Here is a 20,823-nt window from a genome sequence, read left to right as displayed (position 1 = left end):
ATCTCGTTTTTCCCTTATAACATGGTCATAAGGGAAAATAATAGCATTCTGAATACAGAATGTATAGTAAAACATCACTGGAGGGGTTAAAAAAAAAATATTAACTCACCTTAGTCCACTTGTTCACGGCCCGGCATCTCCTTCTGGCCTTATCTGATCTCTGTGCAGCAAAAGAAACCTTTGACGTCACTCCGGTCATCACATGGTACGTCACATGATCTTTTACCATGGTGATTCACCATGGTAAAAGATCATGTGACGTACCATGTGATGACCGGAGTGACGTCATCAAAGGTCCTTGACCTATAATTAATGCTCACCACAGGTCCTATTCAGTAAAGGGGACAGAAGGAGATGCCGGCATCGCGAACAAGTGGACTAAGGTGAGTTAAATGCATTTTTTTTTTTTTAACCCCTCCAGCGCTGTTTTACTATGCATTCTGTATTCAGAATGCTATTATTTTCCCTTATAACCATGTTATAAGGGAAAATAATAATGATCGGGTCTCCATACCGATCGTCTCCTAGCAACCATGCGTGAAAATTGCACTGCATCCGCACTTGCTTGCGGATGCTTGTGATTTTCTCGCAACCCCATTCATTTCTATGGGGCTTGCGTTACGTGAAAAACGCACAGAGGAGCATGCTGCGATTTTCACGCAACGCACAAGTGATGCGTGAAAATCACCGCTCATGTGAACAGCCCCATAAAAATGAATGGGTCAGGATTCCGTGCGGATGCTGTGCGTTCACCTCCCGCAACGCATCCGCACGGAAAACTCGCTCGTGTGAAAAGGGCCTTAGTGTATGTCATACACTAACAGACAATGCATTACAATACAGGGTTTGACAAATTTCCTTGGAATCTAGGAGTCAGCAAAAGAAGTTAGGAGCTTTTTTTTTTTTTTTTTCTCCTTGCAAAGCCTTATTTTCAGCGACAAAAATAACCTCTTATAAAGAAGTCTAGAACCAAACAACATGGGCATTAACAACATATACAGCGGCAGTGTACAGAACCGTGCACACGTATACAGCGGCAGTGTACAGAACCGCGCACACGTATACAGCGACAGTGTAGAGTTGTTGCGATACCGATTTTGATACCATAAAAAAGTATTGCGATACTCTATACCATTCAATACCACACCAAAAAAGAAAGAAAGCCACGTGCATTCCGCATTTAAAAAAAATGGCCAATCACGCAGTTTTGTTTTTTGTTTTTTTTCTGTCCCGGCGTTCCCCGCATAGATTTTTATTTTTTTTTAGATATTTTAATAGTTTGGACTTTTGTGATATGTTTATTTATTGTTTATATATTTCATATGTGAAATTGGGAAAGGGGGTGATTTATACTTAATATTTTTTTTTTTTTTTTTTTTGTTTTTTTACTTTTTTTTATTTAATAACTATTTCCCCCCTTAGGGGCTAGAGCCTGGGATGTTTTGATCCCTTGTCTATTCACCCTAATAGACCTCCATTAGGGTAAATAGGACCTTACACTCTCCCTGCTGCTCTGTTCACACAGCAGCAGGGAGCTGACTTTGGCAGCCAGGGCTTCAGTAGCGTCCTGGCTGCCACGGTAACTGATCAGAGCCCCAGCTGTGTAATCCTGGGGCTCCGATCAGAAGCTGCCACTGCCACCAATGAAGAGGAGCGGAGGGGACTCTGTGGCCACTGCCATTAATGATTTTAATACTGCGGGGTTGAGAGGGGCAGGCGCACTGTGCCACCAATGATTTTAATGGGGAGGGAGCACTGCGCCATCAATGATGATTAACCCTTAATACAGGATGCAGGTACTGGCAGCAGATCAGCGGCAGTTAACCCCTCAGGTGCCGCACCTGAGGGGTTAACTGCCGCTGATCGCAGCTCCCTGTCAGCGGCAGGGTGCCGGCTATGGGATTCTGCTGCCGTCACCCGCCTCCTGTATTACGTGTTAAAGACTACCTTATATGGATCCAGAATTTAAGTATTAGGCTACACAGAGCGGCGCCCAGAGATGTCCCAGCACTTACTATTATTCCTGGGCGCCGCTCTGTTTGCCCGCTGTCCCCATTACTGTCTCCTTCTCCATATGCTAATTACTATCTGAGCAATGGGGAGGAGAAATCAGCTTCTCTCCTGGGTGTTCCTTCTCCATGCGCTGCGATTGGACAGCGCTACAGCCAGGGAAAAGGAACGCCCACTAGAGAAGCTGATGTCTCCTCCCCATTGCTCCGATGTGAGCGGGTGGGGCGGATCCGGGTAACTCCTTCCCTGCCAGACTGTCCGAGAAGTCCGCGGAGTGCCGGGAGCCCCCTGGATTACTGGGGGGCAGCCATGTGAGGGCAAATACCCAGGCACCAGGTCAAAATTCCTGATCGCCATGGCGACCTGGCGCCTGGGATTTGTCGAGCCCTGGGTTAACAACATTTCTAAAACCAGTTTTGAATAGTTTGAGCGGTGTGGTTTCTAAAATGGGGTCATTTATGGGTTGGTTCTATTGTGTAAGCCCCACAGAGTGACTTCAGAACTGAACTGGTCCTTAAAGTTGACTGGAAATTTTCTTAAAAATTCCAAAAATTGCTTCTAAAATTCTAAACCTTCTAACGTCCTAAAAAAATAAAATTGCATTACTAAAATTATGCCAACATAAAGTAGACATATGGGTAATGTTAATTAAATATTTTATGAGGCATCACTATCTGTCTTAACCACTTGCCGAACACGTAACGCCGACAGGCGTCCGGGCGGCGGCAGTCTCAGGCTCAGCGACGCCTATTGGCGTCATATCGTGTGAGCCCAGATTTCCTGTGAACGCGCGCTCACAGGATCGCGAAGTAAACAAGTTGATCTACAGCCTGCCAGCAGCGATCATTCGCTGGCAGGCTGTAGATGCGATTTTTATTTTTAACATCAGAAAGGTATATTAGACGCTGTATTGTTAACAGCGTCTGATATACCTGCTACCTGGTCCTCTGGTGGTCCCTTTTGCTTGGATCGACCACCAGAGGACACAGGCAGCTCTGTAAGTAGCACCAATCACCACACTACGCCCCCCCCCCCCCCCCCCGGTCACTTATTAACCCGCAAAATGCGGAACAGAATTGCGGACGTGTGAATGGGGCCTAAGGGTCCCTTATCACCGCCAGTTAGTTAGCTACTTGTTAGGTAGTTAGCGCCCACCGCACCGCAGTCACTGATTAGCGTCATCGCTGTCGCTAATCAGCACTAGTACTATATAGTATCTGTAAGTGATCAAGACTGATCGCAATCAGATCTATATCGGTACATTAGGGTCACCTTAGGCTCTACAAAAAACGCAGTGTTCGCTCGATCAGGCCTGATCTTGTGCGCACAGTCCGCCCCACCGCAGTGGCAGAATTTTTTTTTTCTGATCACTGCAAAAACACTGTAAAATCGCGCTATAAAGATCACTTTTGAGCTTTTTGGATCTTTATTAGCGATCGCAGCTTGATTGATCGATGCGAATGAAGAAATCTGTGCCGTTCATTTTTTCTTTCAGCCCAGAGGCTGAACGGAAAAAAAAATCTCATTACCCATATGCTCAATATAAGGCCTCATGCACACGACTGTGCCGTTTTTTGCGGTCCGCAAACCGCGGATCCGCAAAAAACGGAAGGCACCAGTGTTGACTTCCGGAATTTACGGAACGGGCGACGGCAATATAAATGCCTATTCTTGTCCGCAAAGCGCGGACAAGAATAGGACATGTTATATTTTTTTTAGCAGGGCCGAGGAACGGAGCCACGGATGCGGACAGCACACGGAGTGCTGTCCGCATCTTTTGCGGTCTTATTGAAATGAATGCGTCCGCATCCGAGCCACCAAAACGGCGGCTCGGATGCGGACCCAAACAACGGTCGTGTGCATGAGGCCTAAGGAGAATAGCAGAAACTCCTAATGCTGGCCATACATGTAATGATTGCGGAGACCCTCAAATGACCCCATTTTGGAAAGAAGACACCCCAAGGTATTCGCTGAGGGGCATTTTGAGTCCATGAATAATTGAACTTTTTGTCACAAGTTAGCGGAAAGGGAGACTTTGTGAGAAAAAAACAAAAAAAAATCTATTTCCGCTAACTTGTGCCAAAAAAAAATAATCTATGAACTCGCCATGTCCCTCACGGAATACCTTGGGGTGTCTTCTTTCCAAAATGGGGTCACATGTGGGGTATTTATACTGCCCTGGCATTTTAGGGGCCCTAAAGCGTGAGAAGAAGTCTGGAATCCAAATGCCTTAAAATGCCCTCCTAAACGGTACTCGTTGGACTTTCGGCCCCTTTGCGCACCTAGGCTGCAAAAAAAAGTGTCTCACATGTGGTATCGCCGTAATCAGGAGAAGTAGGGCAATGTGTTTTGGGGTGTATTTTTACATATACCCATACTGTGTGTGAGAAATATCTTTGTAAATGAAAATTAAAAAAATAAATAAAAAGTATACAAAGTTGTCAATTTACAGAGATATTTCTCTCACCCAGCATGTGTATATGTAAAAATACACCCCAAAACACATTGCCCTACTTCTCCTGAGTACGGCGATACCACATGTGTGACACTTTTTTTTTTTTTGCAGCCTAGGTGCATAAAGGGGCCGAAAGTCCAACGAGTACCTTTAGGCTTTACAGGGTTGCTCACAATTTAGCCCCGCCCAAAATGCCAGAACAGTAAACACACCCCACAAATGACCCAATTTCAGAAAGTAGACACCCCAAGGTATTCACTGAGGGGCATAGTGAGTCCGTGGGAGACTTAAATTTTTTTTTTGCCAGAAGTTAGCAGAAATGGAAACTTTATTATATATTCTTTTTCCTCAAAGTGTCATTTTCCGCTAACTTGTGAAAATTTTTTTAATCCTACATAAACTCACCATGCCCCTCCGCGAATACTTTGGGGTGTCTTCTTTCTAAGGCTACTTTCACACTTTCGTTCGGGGTTCCGCTTGTGAGTTCTGTTTGAAGGCTCTCACAAGTGGCCCTGAACGGATCCGTACAGCCCCAATGCATTCTGAGTGGATGCGGATCCGCTCAGAATGCATCAGTTTGGCACCGTTTGGCCTCCGTTCCGCTCATCAGGCGGACACCCGAACGCAGCTTGCAGCGTTTTGGTGTCCGCCTGGCCGTGCAGAGCCAAACGGACTTGTCCAGACTTACAATGCAAGTCAATGGGGACGCATCCGTTTCACGTTGACACAATATGGTGCAATTGCAAACTGATCCGTCCCCCATTGACTTTCAATGTAAAGTCAGGAGTCCCTATTAACTCCGATCTGATGGTATATTTTCTCCAATCCGATGGTATATTTTAACTTGAAGCGTCCCCATCACCATGGGAACGCCTCTATGTTAGAATATACCATCGGATTTGAGTTAGATCGTGAAACTCAGATCCGACAGTATATTCTAACACAAAGGCGTTCCCATAGTGATGGGGACGCTTTAAGTTAGAATATACAACGAACTGTGTACATGACTGCTGCCTGGCAGCACCCGATCTCTTACAGGGGGCTGTGATCCTCACAATGAACCCCTCAGGTGCTGCACCTGAGGGGTTAATTGTGCGTATCATGGCCCCCTGTAAGAGATCGGGTGCTGCCAGGCAGCAGGGGGCAGACCCCCCCTCCCTCCCCTGTATTTAACTCATTGGTGGCCAGTGCGGCCGGCCCCCCCTCCCTCCCATGTATTTAACTCATTGGTGGCCAGTGCGGCCCCCCCCCCCTCCCCTAATTAAAATAACCGACCGCCCCATCATTGGTGGCAGCGGAGAGTTCCGATCGGAGTCCCAGTTTAATCGCTGGGGCTCCGATCGGTTACCATGGCAGCCAAGACGCTACTGCAGTCATGGCTGCCATGGTTACTTAGCAATTTTAGAAGCATTATACTTACCTGCGATGTCTGTGATCGGCCGGGCGCTCCTCCTAATGGTAAGTGAAAGGTCTGTGCTATAAGCAATGCGCTGCACAGACCTTTCACTTACCAGTAGGAGGAGTGCCCGGCCGGTCACAGACATCGCAGGTAAGTATAATGCTTCTAAAATTGCTAAGTAACCATGGCAGCCAGGACTGCAGTAGCGTCTTGGCTGCCATGGTAACCGATCGGCACCTGAGGGGTTAATTGTGCGGATCACAGCCCCCTGTAAGAGATCGGGTGCTGCCAGGCAGCAGGGGGCAGTCATGTACACAGTTCGTAGTATATTCTAACTTGAAGCGTACCTATCACCATGGAAACGCCTGTGTGTTAGAATATACTGTCGGATCTGAGTTTTCACGAAGTGAAAAATCAGATCTGAAAAAAACAGTTATGCAGACGGATCCGTTCAGAACGGATGCAAGCGTTTGCATTATAGGAGCGGATCGGTCTGTGCAGACACCAGACGGATCCGCTCCGAACGCAAGTGTGAAAGTAGCCTAAAATGGGGTCATTTGGGGGGTATTTATACTATCCTGGCATTCTAGCGCCGCAAGAAACATGACAGGTGCTCAGAAAGTCAGAGCTGCTTCAAAATGCGGAAATTCACATTTTTGTACCATCGTTTGTAAACGCTATAACTTTTGCGCAAACCAATAAATATACACTTATTGGATTTTTTTTTTATCAAAGACATGTAGCACAATAAATTCTGACACAAACTTGTATAGAAATGTAGAGAGAAAATGACTAGGCACACCTAAGGATATTTAGTGACTAATGTTTATTAAGTTAAAAAGACAAATAAGTTGCGGAAATTGAAATATCAGACATATAGGTACGACAGTAAAAAGTTTATAACGCTTCCACACTTTGGGCAATATTTCATATAGAAAAGTTCATATAAAAAAATCTATATAAAAAGTTCTGTGTATTTGTGGTTGACGTGCAGACTAGTCACTGGATAGTAGCGGTACCGCCCGTGACCAATAACTATACCTCAAACACAAATGGACAGATAAAATCAATGCAAGGTAAATTAACTGATATAAAAGCAGCAATCTGATAACAATAAGGGTACAGTACAAACAGTGATTAGTTAATGAAAAGCTTTGTAAGAGTATAAGCCGCGATCAGATATTGAAAATGTAGTGATGAACTTGACATAGGAATTCACTGACCCGGAATAGTCATGGGAGTCCAGGTAAATCAAATGTCAGTTAGGAATAACAGACTAGCCTTGGTATGGCAAAAGTGCAGTAGTCGTAAGTTTTAGCTTACTCCGTAGCTGACTCAGCGGCGTCCCGCTTTCAGTCAGAGAAGGATCCGACAATAGGATGGTAATAGATTAAGGAACAGTCTCAATGGTCTGACCCCCCCAAGTTCAACTTTATGTGAGTGCACCACATTGATCCTAATCAGGAACAAGCTCGTACCGTTTTTACAAAGAAAAGCCGGTCTGAAACTTTCCCCCGGAGAGCTGTGATACTGCAACCGCATCCAAACAAGCGGGACCACGTGCAGCAAGCCAAACGGCTAACAGGCGACCCAGATTACCTATTGTGGGATTCACCTGACCGTAACGAAAAATCCGGGAGCAAAGTTCCGATAGACGGCAGAGGCTTCTTCTACACGTGAGAAACCCTCCAATACCGGTAAGACTGTTCCTTAATCTATTACCATCCTATTGTCGGATCCTTCTCTGACTGAAAGCGGGACGCCGCTGAGTCAGCTACGGAGTAAGCTAAAACTTACGACTACTGCACTTTTGCCATACCAAGGCTAGTCTGTTATTCCTAACTGACATTTGATTTACCTGGACTCCCATGACTATTCCGGGTCAGTGAATTCCTATGTCAAGTTCATCACTACATTTTCAATATCTGATCGCGGCTTATACTCTTACAAAGCTTTTCATTAACTAATCACTGTTTGTACTGTACCCTTATTGTTATCAGATTGCTGCTTTTATATCAGTTCATTTACCTTGCATTGATTTTATCTGTACATTTGTGTTTGAGGTATAGTTATTGGTCACGGGCGGTACCGCTACTATCCAGTGACTAGTCTGCACGTCAACCACAAATACACAGAACTTTTTATATAGATTTTTTTATATGAACTTTCTCGCCCATATTCCTTGGGGGACACAGGAAACCATGGGTATAGCTCTGCTCCCTAGGAGGCGTGACACTAAGTGAAAGCTGTAATCCCCTCCTCCATCAGCTATACCCCTCAGCCTGGAGAAGAGACTGCCAGTTTTTGCTTAGTGTCCAAGGAGGCAAGACACCCCCTGCTTATGCAGGGTTGTTTTCCTATAATTTTTTATTTTTTGCGTTATTTGTTGTTTTAATTCGATTTTTTTCTACCTACAGGGACAACAGAGGCGCATTAGACCCCTCTGTTTCTCCCGGGGTTGAGTTGCGCCAGTGCCGGTAATTCCGCACTGCCGCCTCCCCCACAGAAGACAAGGTGCGTCCCGCCAGCTCAAGGGTCGCCCGCACGCCAAGTCCCTCCCCCGGCTTCCTGCCACTGCGGTGCCAGTAGCTGAAGGGGCGACCCTGCTGGATGGATTGAGGGCGAAGACAGCGTATGGTGAGAGTGGCTGCTCCAGCCTCCCCTTCCTTCCCACTGCTGCTACATCGATCCCCCCCCCCCCCCCCCCCGGGCATATCTTACCGGCACCTTACCGGGTATCATTTGGGGGGGACTTTGTCAGGGCAAAAAATTCACTTCATTAGCGGCAGGGCACGAACTCATGCCTTCAGGGACGGCTGTAGGCTGGGGCCGTCTGCCACATCAGGCGCGGCGGGGGGGGGGGCCCGTTTTTCCTTGGCACGAACAGGCGCCATAGCTGGCCGGCACTCATCCAATCTTGGGGGTTAAAATCATTTTGCCGCGCGCGCGCGCGGCTTTGCGTCTCTTCAGCGCGGCAAGGGGTGGGCGGAGCTTCATAGCGCTCCGCTACTTCCGGTTTCGTCGGGCTCCACATCGCATACTGCGTGGAATCCTCTCTACGTCCGATCCTGAAGCTGTTCATCCCCGTGCCGGCTGCCTCTCCTCCACAGCCTCCTTCAGTCTGCTTCCCTTGCTGCTGCCGCTTGCAGGGTCTGGTAGGACTGTTAACCCCCTCCGTGCCAGTACTGTTGTTGGGTGTAATCTCCGTTCCTTTTGCCCTGGGGTCTCCCATAAGGCAACATTTTTTTCCACCATGTCAGACCCTTCTGCAGCTGCCAAGCCTTGGTACCATGCCTGTACTGCTTGTAGGGAACCCTTTCCCCGGGGGCAGTCTGATCCGCACTGTCCTGCATGCCGAGCTCCACCGCAGCCTCAGTCGCCCGCTGTGTCGCTCCCTGCTTCCTCTGACCCGCCTGACTGGGCTAGATCCCTGTCCCAGGCCGTGGAAAGCCTCACTCATGTCGTGGGCCGCCTGATAGACAGGCCACCTACCCCGCAGGACGCTACTTTTACTGTCGCGCCCTCCGGGTCCACCGCTTCTGCCGCTGCAGCGGGTTCACTCCCTCTTAGTGACCCCTCCCGAGCTAGGCACTCTCAGAAGCGTCTTAGAGTAGAGCGAGCCTCCTCCTCGGATGCCTCCCTCTCCCCGCCACGCGTGCGCACCCAGACGAGCCTCTCCTCTCCAAAGGATTCGCTCTCTGAAGGTGAATTGGCGGTTTCAGATTTGGAAATGGACTCGGCCCTGCCGTCCAAGCTAGCCTCAGCGATGAGTCAACTCATCTCGGATATTCGTGACACCTTTAAGGTGCAGGATGACCCCCCTAGCTCTGACGCAGCTAGCGTCTCCTTTATCAGACCCAGGCAGGCCTCAAAAGTCTTTCCAATCCACTCTGATTTCTCCTCCGTGGTGTCTAAGGCTTGGGCTCGCCCGGACGCCCGTTTTGTCAATCCCAAGAAGCTGGACATTTGCTATCCATTTCCAGCCGATGTCGTGGCCACCTGGTCGTCCTCTCTTCAGTCAGCGGAGGACCGTCGCATGGAGACCCTTTCCAAGGGCATTTTTGCTGCCTCCGGTTCTGCTCTCAGACCGGTTTTTGCCTCTGCTTGGGCAGGTAAAGCAATCTCTGCTTGGGGTGCGCAGCTGGAACAGGAGTTGGACTCGGACGTCCCCATCCAGGACCTACGTTCCTTGGCCCAGCTTATTATTCGGGCCGGGAATTTTGTTTGTGAGGCCTCCCTTGATGCGGGAGCCCTTATTGCACGCTCCTCCGCCCTGGCGGTTTCCGTCAGGAGGGAGCTCTGGCTGAAAGTTTGGAAAGCGGACTCTGCCTCCAAACGTTCCTTGGCGGGGCTACCGTTTGCGGGTTCCCGCCTTTTCGGGGTCCGCCTAGACGAGCTTATTTCGGAGGCCACGGGTGGTAAAAGCACCCATCTCCCTCAACCCCAAGCCAGGGGCGCCCCCCGCGGACGCCCCGGTGCGTCTCGTTTTCGGTCCTCCCGCAGGACCTCTGGGGCTCCCCCCGCAGCTGCCGCTTCGGCCCCTCCCCAGGATAAACGTAGGAAGCCGTTTTTTCGGGCACAGCCCTCCTGGCGCAGGCCGCAGGCTGCCCGCACACCCGCAGCAAAGCAATCCTCTGCCTGAAGGCGCGCCCCCACCCACCCGGGTGGGGGGCCGGCTCCTCCTTTTCAGGGACATCTGGATGGCTCACATCTCCGACGCCTGGGCTCTCGAAATTGTGTCCTCAGGATACAAAATCGAATTTGCGTCTTTCCCTCCAGATCGGTTCTTTCGCTCCCGCCCCCCGCGGGACCCGAAAAGCGCGGCTGCGTTCTCCGCGGCTGTTCAAGCCTTACTGGACAGAGGGGTGATTACCCCCGTTCCTCTAGAGGAAAGGTTCCAAGGGTTCTATTCGAACCTCTTTGTAGTTCCCAAGAAGGGAGGTTCGGTGCGGCCCATTTTGGACCTCAAAAAGCTCAACCGTTTTCTCTTCCTTCGACGGTTTCGGATGGAGTCCCTCCGTTCCGCGGTGGCTTCCCTGGAGCAGGGAGATTTCATGTCTTCCATCGATATACAGGATGCCTACCTCCATGTTCCGGTAGCCCGGTGTCACCATCGCTTCCTCCGATTCGCCGTGGGGGACCTCCACTTCCAGTTTGTCGCCCTTCCCTTTGGGCTGGCAACAGCCCCCCGGGTGTTCACCAAGGTCCTGGCCCCGGTTTTGGCCTTACTCCGTTCCAGGGGTGTTTTTCTGCTACCGTACTTGGACGATATCCTCATCAAGGCTCCGTCCCTTTCCCAAGCGGTTGCCAGCGTGGATCTCACTCTAGAGACTCTGGCGAGATTCGGTTGGGTCATCAACTTCCCCAAGTCCTCCCTTCCTCCCGCCAGACAACTGGTCTTCCTGGGAATGCTTTTAAACACGGAAGCGGCGGAGGTACGTCTTCCCTCGGAAAAACGTCTGACCCTCCGTCGGGCGATTCAGGGTCTCCTTCTCCACCGTCGACCGTCCTTCCGCTTCTGCATGCGGGTCTTGGGGCAGATGGTTGCCTGCTTCGAGGCAATCCCATTTGCGCAGTTTCACTCCCGCCCTCTCCAACGGGCGATCCTCTCCTCCTGGGACAAATCGCCGGAGTCTCTGGATCATCCCTTCCATCTATCGCCTCCGGTACGGTCATCTCTCCGCTGGTGGTTGCAGTCCCCTCTTCTGGGCAGGTCCTTTCTGCCGATCAACTGGTTGGTGGTTACAACCGATGCCAGTCTCTTGGGCTGGGGAGGCGTGTTTCCTCCCCGATCCGTCCAGGGCATTTGGTCTCCATCGGAGTCCAAACTCTCGATCAATGTCCTGGAGCTGAGAGCGGCCCTTCTGTCTCTGCGACACTGGACTCATCTGCTGAAGGGTCATCCAGTTCGTGTGCAATCGGACAACGCCACGGCCGTGGCGTACATAAACCACCAGGGGGGCACTCGCAGCGTTGCAGCAATGCGGGAGGTCACCAGCATTCTCCGTTGGGCGGAAGCCCACGTCCCGGCCCTATCTGCAATTTTTATTCCAGGGGTGGACAATTGGGCGGCGGACTTCCTCAGTCGCACCACCGTCGACCCCGGCGAGTGGTCTCTTCACCCGGAGGTGTTCGAGGCCATTTGCCTTCGTTGGGGCATACCGGACGTGGACCTCATGGCCTCAAAATTCAATCACAAGGTCCCCGCATATCTGTCCAGGGCCAGGGATCCGGGAGCCTGCGGAGCCGACGCCCTCGTTCTTCCTTGGCGAGGCTTCGCGCGCCCATACATATTCCCTCCCATACCTCTCCTGCCCAAGGTCCTTCGGAAGATAGCGGCGGAAGGCGTCTCGGTGATTCTGGTCGCTCCGGACTGGCCCCGCCGGTCTTGGTATGCCGACCTCATGCTGCTCCTGGCAGACGCGCCCTGGCCGCTGCCCGCCAGGGAAGATCTTCTCTCTCAGGGACCGATCTTCCACCCGCGTTTAGGGTCCCTACGTTTGACGGCGTGGTTGTTGAGACCACCGTCCTGACGCGTAGGGGTTTTTCTGCGGACGTCGTCCGCACCATGATCCGCGCCCGTAAGCCGTCCTCTTCTAGGATCTATTATAGGACCTGGAGGACCTTTTTGGGGTTCTGTGCCGATCTGGGGATTCCTCCGCTCCGCTTTTCTCTCCCCACCGTTTTGTCCTTCCTGCAGAGCGGACTGGCCCAAGGGCTGGCCCTTAGTTCTTTGAAGGGTCAGGTGTCTGCGCTGTCCATTTTGTTTCAGCGCCCACTGGCCCCCCTTGGTCCTGTCAAGACCTTCCTTCAGGGTGTGGCTCACGCGGTTCCCCCGTACCGTCCTCCGGTACCGCCCTGGGACCTGAACCTGGTTCTCTCAGCGCTCCAGGCTTCCCCTTTCGAGCCTCTGCGGACGGTTTCCTTGCGACTTCTGTCCTGCAAGGTTATTTTCCTTGTAGCCGTCACCTCTCTTCGGAGGGTGTCCGAATTGGCTGCACTCTCCTGTCTGGAACCTTTCCTAGTGTTCCACCAGGACAAGGTGGTTCTTCGTCCGGTCCCTTCCTTCCTTCCTAAGGTGGTCTCCGCCTTTCATCTGAACGAGGACATCGTTCTCCCCTCTTTGTGTCCTTCCCCTTCCCACCCGCGGGAGAGGGAGCTTCATCGCCTGGACGTTGTCAGGGCGCTCAAGGTTTACCTGGAGGTAACCAGCTCTTTCAGGCGTACTGACTCGCTCTTTGTGGTTCCGGAGGGGTCGCGCAGAGGGATGGCGGCATCCAAAGTTGCTATCGCCCGTTTTGTCAAGATGGCTGTTACTGAGTCTTATCTCGCCAAGGGCAAGGTTCCGCCCCTTGGTGTTACCGCTCACTCCACTAGAGCGGTCGGGGCTTCCTGGGCTCAGAGGAATCGGGCTTCTACGGAGCAGATTTGCAAGGCGGCCACTTGGTCCTCCTTGCACACCTTCACCAAGTTCTACAGGGTGCATACTCATGCGTCGGCTGACGCTGCTTTAGGCCGTCTGGTGTTGCAGGCGGCAGTTGATTGATGCCTCTGGTGTTGGTCTAGTTTGTTCTGGTCCCTCCCTTCTGGGACTGCTCTGGAACGTCCCATGGTTTCCTGTGTCCCCCAAGGAATATGGGCGAGAAAAGGAGACTTTTGTATTACTTACCAGTAAAGTCTCTTTCTCGCTCTTCCTTGGGGGACACAGCACCCGCCCTTCATTTGGGTTACAGTTGTGGTTCCGGCTTGGTTGCCCCCGTTGGGGCTCGACAGTTCTTTTTTCCGGTTGGTGGTTATCTTTCACTACTTGGACACGCAACTGGCAGTCTCTTCTCCAGGCTGAGGGGTATAGCTGATGGAGGAGGGGCTTACAGCTTTCACTTAGTGTCACGCCTCCTAGGGAGCAGAGCTATACCCATGGTTTCCTGTGTCCCCCAAGGAAGAGCGAGAAAGAGACTTTACTGGTAAGTAATACAAAAGTCTCCTTTTTCTATATGAAATATTGCCCAAAGTGTGGAAGCGTTATAAACTTTTTACTGTCGTACCTATATGTCTGATATTTCAATTTCCGCAACTTATTTGTCTTTTTAACTTAATAAACATTAGTCACTAAATATCCTTAGGTGTGCCCAGTCATTTTCTCTCTAATTTTCTCCTCTTTAACAGCGGGGTGACGCTGTAAGACTGAGAGCACCCTTCTTTGGTGTGTCAACCACCCTGTGCATCCGACTAATACAATTTTAACTTGTATAGAATAGGGTTGTTGCGGGTATCGAAATTTCGATACCCAATCGATACTTCTGTCCCGGTATCGATACGATACCGGGATTTCCATTTTTTCGATACTGGGCTGCGCTTCTGCGCAGTCTAGTATCTCTGAACATGAGAGCGCTGCTCTCAGCGCGCTCATGTTCTCTCAGCAGCACGGGGAGAAGGAAGCAGTCTCTCCCTCCCCCTGTGCTGCTGCCGCCGCTGCCACCAATGAGAAGAGAGGGGTGGAGGAGGGGCGGGCGCACTGCGCCATCAATGATAGTACTTTTCCTACACAGAGCCGCGCCCAGCGATGTCCCAGCACTCACCATTAGTCCTGGGCGCCGCTCCGTTTGCCCGCTGTGCCCCATTACTGTCTCCTCTCCTGCTCCACATGCTGATTACTATCGGAGGGATGGGGAGGAGACATCAGCTTCTCTAGTGGGCGTTCCTTCCTGCGCTGCGATTGGACAGCGCTACAGCCAGGGAGAAGGAACGCCCTCTAGTGAAGCTGATGTCTCCTCCCCATCCCTCCGATAGTAATCAGCATGTGGAGCAGGAGAGGAGACAGTAATGGGGCACAGCGGGCGAACGGAGCGGCGCCCAGGAATAATAGTAAGTGCTGGGACATCGCTGGGCGCTGCTCTGTGTAGCCTAATACTGAAAGTCTGGACCCAGGAAAAGTAGACTTTAACCCATAATACAGGAGGCGGGTGCCGGTAGCAGAATCGCATTGCCGGCATCCTGCCCCTGACACCCGCCTCCTGTATTAAGGGGTAATTATCATTGGTGGTGCAGTGTGCCCCTTCTCCCCCCCCCCCCCCTCAACCCCGCATCCCATTAAAATCATTGGTGCCGGCCCCTCTCTACCACCCCAGTATTAAAATCATTGGTGGCAGTGGCCACAAGGTCCTCTCCCCTCCCCCTCATTGGTGGTGCAGTGGCAGCTTCTGATCGGAGCCCCAGCTGTGTAAGCCTGGGGCTCCGATCAGTTGCCATGGCAGCCAGGACGCTACTGAAGCCCTGGCTGCCATGGTAACATCCGTGATGCTGTGTGCACAGAGCAGCAGGGACAGTGTGAAGTCCTAATTACCCTGATAGAGCTCTATCAGGGTGAATAGGACAAGGGATGAAAAGATCCCAGGTTCTGGCCCCTAGGGGGGGGAATCGTTATTAAATAAAAAGTGTAAAAAAAAAGGAAAAAAATACCCCACCAACATATGAAGTATGAATCACCCCCTTTTCCCAATTTCACATATAAAATGTATAAATAATAAACATATTACATATTGCCACGTCAGAAAAGTCCAAACTATTAAAATATAAAAAAAATCTATGCGGTGAACGCCAGAACAGAAAAAATAAAAAAATACTGCGCGATTTGCCATTTTTTAAAATGCAGAATGCATGTGGCTTTTTTTTTTTTCACGTGGTATCGAATGGTATCGAGTATCGCAATACTTTTTCATGGTATCGAAACCGAATAAAAAAAATTGGTATCGCAACAACTCTAGTATAGAAATGTAATTATATTTAAACAATTTAACCAGAGAAAGTTAAAAATACACTTTTTTTGAGAAAATTGTGGTCTATTTTGATATCAGAAAAACGAAAAATCTAAGCAGCAATCACATACCACCAAAAGAAAGCTGTATTTGTGAGAAGAAAAGGAGGTAAAATTAATTTGGGTGCCAAGTTGCATGACCGAGCAATAAACCGTTAAAGTTGTGAAGTGCCGATTTGTAAAAAAAAAGGGCCTGGTCACTAGGGGGTATAAACCTGTGGTCCTTAAGTGGTTAAAAGCAGATATAAAAAAATTTCATTAACTTTTGGCTTTTTTTTTTTCTTTTTAAATAAAGGTAAAACATATTGACTCAAATTTACAATTAACATGAAGTACAATCTGACACGAGAAAACTATCTCTGAATGGCTTGGACAAGTAAGTGTTCCAAAGCTATTACCACATAAAGTGACACATGTCAGATTTGCAAGATTAGGCCTGGTCAGGAAGGGGGCAAATGGCCCCGTCTGGAAGTGGTTAAACATGATGCCTCACTTAAAGGGGTATTCCCATCACAGACAATGGGGGCATATCGCTAGGATATGCCCCTTGTCTGACAGGTGTTGGTCCCACCTCTGGGACCCACACCTACAATGAGAACAGAGCTGAGAATTGAACGGAGGGCGCACTGCGCATGCGCAGCCGCCCTCCAGTCATTTCTTTGGGGCCGCCGAAAATAGCAGAGCGCTGGCTCGGCTATTTCGGTCTGCCCCATAGAAATGAATCGGAGCAGGGGCCGTGCGGTGCACTCCCATTCACTTCTATGTAGGGATCGACCGATATTGGTTTTTTTAGGGCCAATACCGATAATTTGTGAACTTTCAGTCCGATAGCCGATAATTTATACCGATATTCTGGTAATTTTCATTTTTGAAAAAAATAATTCCTACACAAATCTGCTGAAAATTAATGTTTATTGTTAACGTGTATTTTATTTATTTATTTTTTAAATCTTTCTTTCATTTATACTTAATATTTTGGTGGGTTTTTTTTTTTTTTTTTCTCATTTTAAAAAATAACTTTTAGCCCCCTTAGGGACTAGAACCCTTGTCCTATTCACCCTGATAGATCTCTATCAGGGTGAATAGGAGCTCACACTGTCCCTGCTGCTCTGTGCTTTGTGCACACAGCAGCATGGAGCTTACCATGGCAGCTAGGGCTTCAATAGCGTCCTGGCTGCCATGGTAACCGATCGGAGCCCCAGGATTACACTGCTGGGGCTCCGATCGGAGGAGCAGGGGAGAGGGGATCCTGTGGCAACTGCCACCAATGATCAATACTGGGTGGGGGGGGCGCACTGCGCCACCAATGTTTTTAATGTGGGGGTGGGGGGTGCAGTGCGCCACCAATGATTAATACTTGGGGGGGCGCACTGCGCCACCAATGAAGAGAGAGCTCTCATTAATTCATATACAGGAGGCGGGAGCTGGCTGCAGAATCACATATCCGGCTCCCGACCTCTATGAGCAATAGCTGCAATCCGCGGCACCTGAGGGGTTAACTACCGCAGATCGCAGCTTCCGCTCATAGAGGTCGGGAGCCGGCTATGTGATTCTGCAGCCAGCTCCCGCCTCCTGTATATGAATTAATGAGAGATTTCTCTTCATTGGTGGCGCAGCGGCCACAGCCCCGCCCCTTCTCTTGTCTTCTCACTGGCTGCAGCGGCAGCAGCACCACAGGGGGAGGGAGACACTGCTTCCTTCTCCCCTGTGCTGCTGAGGGAACACGGAGAGTGCTGTCAGCAGCGCAATCCTTGTTCCCCATACGTTATCGGAATATCGGCAAAATAGATGCCGATAACGGTCAAAATACTGAATATCGGCCGATAATATCGGTAAAACCGAGAATCGGTTGATCCCTACTTATATGCGAGCAACACTTGGTGGTGGACGGACCTCGGGAAATCCAGGGTCCTCGAGCCACAGCTGCCCCCACTCCTTTTCTCGTTGTAGGTGCAGGTCCCATCTCTGAGACCCACACCTATCAGACAATGGGGGCATATCGTAGCGATGTACCCCCATTGTCTGTGATGGTAATACCCCTTTAATGAGGACCTTTCATGGGTCCAGACATTATGAAATAAGTAGAGGGCTGTGTAGGGCATAATTCATGGATGTAATATCGCTTACTGGTGTCTGTCCAGCGCTCTGTTCGCTTGCTGTGGCCCCCGTTCAATTCTCCCACCTGATATGCTAATGAATAGCATCAGTACAGGGAAGAGGAGACTGCCCTGTTTCTCCGTGTTCAATCACAGCTGAGAGCATCACAGCCAGGGAGAAAGAAAACTCACTTTCTCTCTGGCTGTGACGTTCTCCGATGTGATTGGACAGCGCTACATCCAGGGGAGAAGGAGACGGCCCATGGAGAAAGACTGTCTCCTCCTCATTGCTCCGATTTATATTAATTAGCAGACGAGGCGGGAGAAGTGAACGGAGCGGCGCCCAGGAAAAATAGTAAGCAATATTAGATCCATGAATTATGCCCTGCGCAACCCCCTACTTATTTCATAATGTCTGGACCCATGAAAGATCCTCTCTAAAGGGGTTCTGCAGTTCTTTTATTACTGATGATCTATCCTTAGGACAGCGAAGAAGGTCCTTCTTCACTATATACTAGTGGGATGCCTTCCCTGGACGCGTGCACCACGTGCCGACCCATCTTCTTTGATGCCTATCCTCAGGATAGGTCATTAGTATCTGATGGATAGGAGTCCGAGACCCCCGCCGGTTAGCTGTTTGAGAAGGCAGTGGAGCAGCCTTCTTGCTGTTTACCACAGGCTCAGTGACATTCACTGCATGGCCTGATGGTCAAATCTGTCCTTCTCGTCTCCCGACTTCTCCTTTATATTTCCGCCACGATTGTATTATCATGTGATGTCCCTTCTCACTTGGCCCCCTCAGGGTACAGCTGGCTGTGAACCGGAAGACGGAGGAGGCAGTGGCAGTGAAGATTGTAGATATGAAGCGTGCCACCGACTGCCCAGAAAACATTAAGAAAGAGATCTGCATCAATAAGATGCTAAACCATGCAAATATTGTCAAATTCTACGGACATCGCAAGGAGGGAAACATTCACTATTTGTTTCTAGAATATTGCCGTGGAGGCGAGCTCTTTGACAGGATAGGTAAGTGGCTGTGTATCTCCCATATCACCGCCTTGTGGTGAAGTTCCACTGCACATGGTTATATGCATACCTAACTTTGATGGGACGGGTTGTCCTGATGGGGTTTAAAATTGCTTCAGCTTTTGCCCAAAGTTGAAGATTGTCATTAGTGTGAAGTAGGTGGGCTGTAATATGGACATTCATTTAATTATTTGCCCTTTTAGTTGCTAGACAGTCAAGTTATATGCAGTCCTTTGTAGGAATAAAGTCTTTTACTGCACCCCTATTGTTTTGAGGGTTCAGTGGGTGTTTCAGATGAACTCTAATATGGAGGATTTTTATTATCTTGAAGTATTTAAAAATAACTCACAATGATATATCGTTTTATTTTGGCAAAATGCTTTTTGTAGATACTGATACTTAGATACTGATGACCTGTCCTCAGGATAAGTTAGCAATATCAGATTGGTGGGAGTCTGGCACCCCCACCTATCAGCTTTTGTTGGGTAGCTGCCAACATCAGAATCCATACAGTGGAGTCCACTGTGTAGTATTACTTGAATGGGAGCTGCGCTACAAAACATGGTTACTGTAGAGTAGATCGAGCCTTCTGCACCTGGCTCCGTCCACTCTATATTTCCCTTACGATCATGACAGCACCCTTGAGAGAGACTGCTTCCTTCCAGGACAGGAAACTTCCGTGGAGAGCACTTAAGGAGGGATACTTCTCCTATACTACCAGTTTCCTGTCCTATGGATAGGTGATTTTGTGGAGAGCTGAATTTGGCTGCAGGAGCCCCACAGGCACTTTGTTTCAGGGGTTACCTGGTGCCGCCTGCTAAGTCTGGGGTTCATCCCTCTGGGTCCTGAATTTTCATCGGGCTGGTGTTCCTGGGCAGTCCCAGCATAACCGGGAGGGGATGCTGACACGCCGGATCCTTCTGGCGGTGTTCAGGATGTGCAAGGCCTCTACTCTGCCATTCCTCCCTGTCTCGAAGTTTACAGAGGGGGGGGGGGGGGGGGGGGGGGGGGGTTGAGTTTAGTGCTGCAACGATTGATCGAAGTTATCGATGATATTCAATAACTGGATTAGTTGTCGACAAATCCTGTTATCGAATAATCGGCCGATTCGTTGCTCCCCATAACGGTGCACAGATTCCCCCTCCCCCCATAACGGTGCACAGATTCCCCCTCCCCCCCATAACGGTGCACAAATTCCCCCTCCCCCCCCCCCCCATAACGGTGCACAAATTCCCCCTCCCCCCCCCCCCCCCCCATAACGGTGCACAAATTCCCCCTCCCCCCCATAACGGTGCACAGATTCCCCCTCCCCCCCCCATAACGGTGCACAGATTCCCCCTCCCCCCCCCATAACGGTGCACAGATTCCCCCTCCCCCCCCCATAACTGTGCACAGATTCCCCCCCCCCCCCCCCCATAACTGTGCACAGATTCCCCCTCCCCCCCCCCCATAACGGTGCACAGATTTCCCCTCCCCCCCCATAACGGTGCACAGATTTCCCCCCCCCCCCCCATAACGGTGCACAGATTTCCCCTCCCCCCCCATAACGGTGCACAGATTTCCCCTCCCCCCCCCATAACGGTGCACAGATTCCCCCCCCCCCCCCCATAACGGTGCACAGATTCCCCCTCCCCCCCCATAACGGTGCACAGATTCCCCCTCCCCCCCCCATAACGGTGCACAGATTCCCCCTCCCCCCCCCCCATAACGGTGCACAGATTCCCCCTCCCCCCCCATAACGGTGCAGATTCCCCCTCCCCCCCTCCATAACGGTGCACAGATTTCCCCCCCCCCCCCCCCCCATAACAGTGCACAGATCCCCCCCCCCCCCCCCCATAACGGTGCACAGATTCCCCCTCCCCCCCCATAACGGTGCACAGATTCCCCCTCCCCCCCCCCCATAACTGTGCACAGATTCCCCCTCCCCCCCCCCCATAACGGTGCACAGATTTCCCCTCCCCCCCCATAACGGTGCACAGATTTCCCCTCCCCCCCCCATAACGGTGCACAGATTTCCCCTCCC

The 20,823-nt window shown here is 50.5% G+C and overlaps 1 protein-coding gene across 2 annotated transcripts in view; it reads left to right on the top strand.

Moving 5' to 3' along the window:
- Positions 1-20,823, top strand: part of CHEK1 (checkpoint kinase 1) — a 92,862-nt gene that overhangs the window by 10,401 nt on the left and 61,638 nt on the right. For both annotated transcript variants that reach the window (XM_040431100.1, XM_040431099.1), the window contains exon 3: positions 18,577-18,800. In XM_040431100.1, the coding sequence (XP_040287034.1) occupies positions 18,577-18,800 (224 nt within the window). The remainder of the gene's footprint in view (positions 1-18,576; positions 18,801-20,823) is intronic.

The sequence above is a fragment of the Bufo bufo genome, chromosome 1, assembly GCF_905171765.1.
Source record: "Bufo bufo chromosome 1, aBufBuf1.1, whole genome shotgun sequence".
Lineage (NCBI taxonomy): Eukaryota > Metazoa > Chordata > Amphibia > Anura > Bufonidae > Bufo > Bufo bufo.
This window is presented reverse-complemented; position numbering and strand designations above follow the sequence as displayed.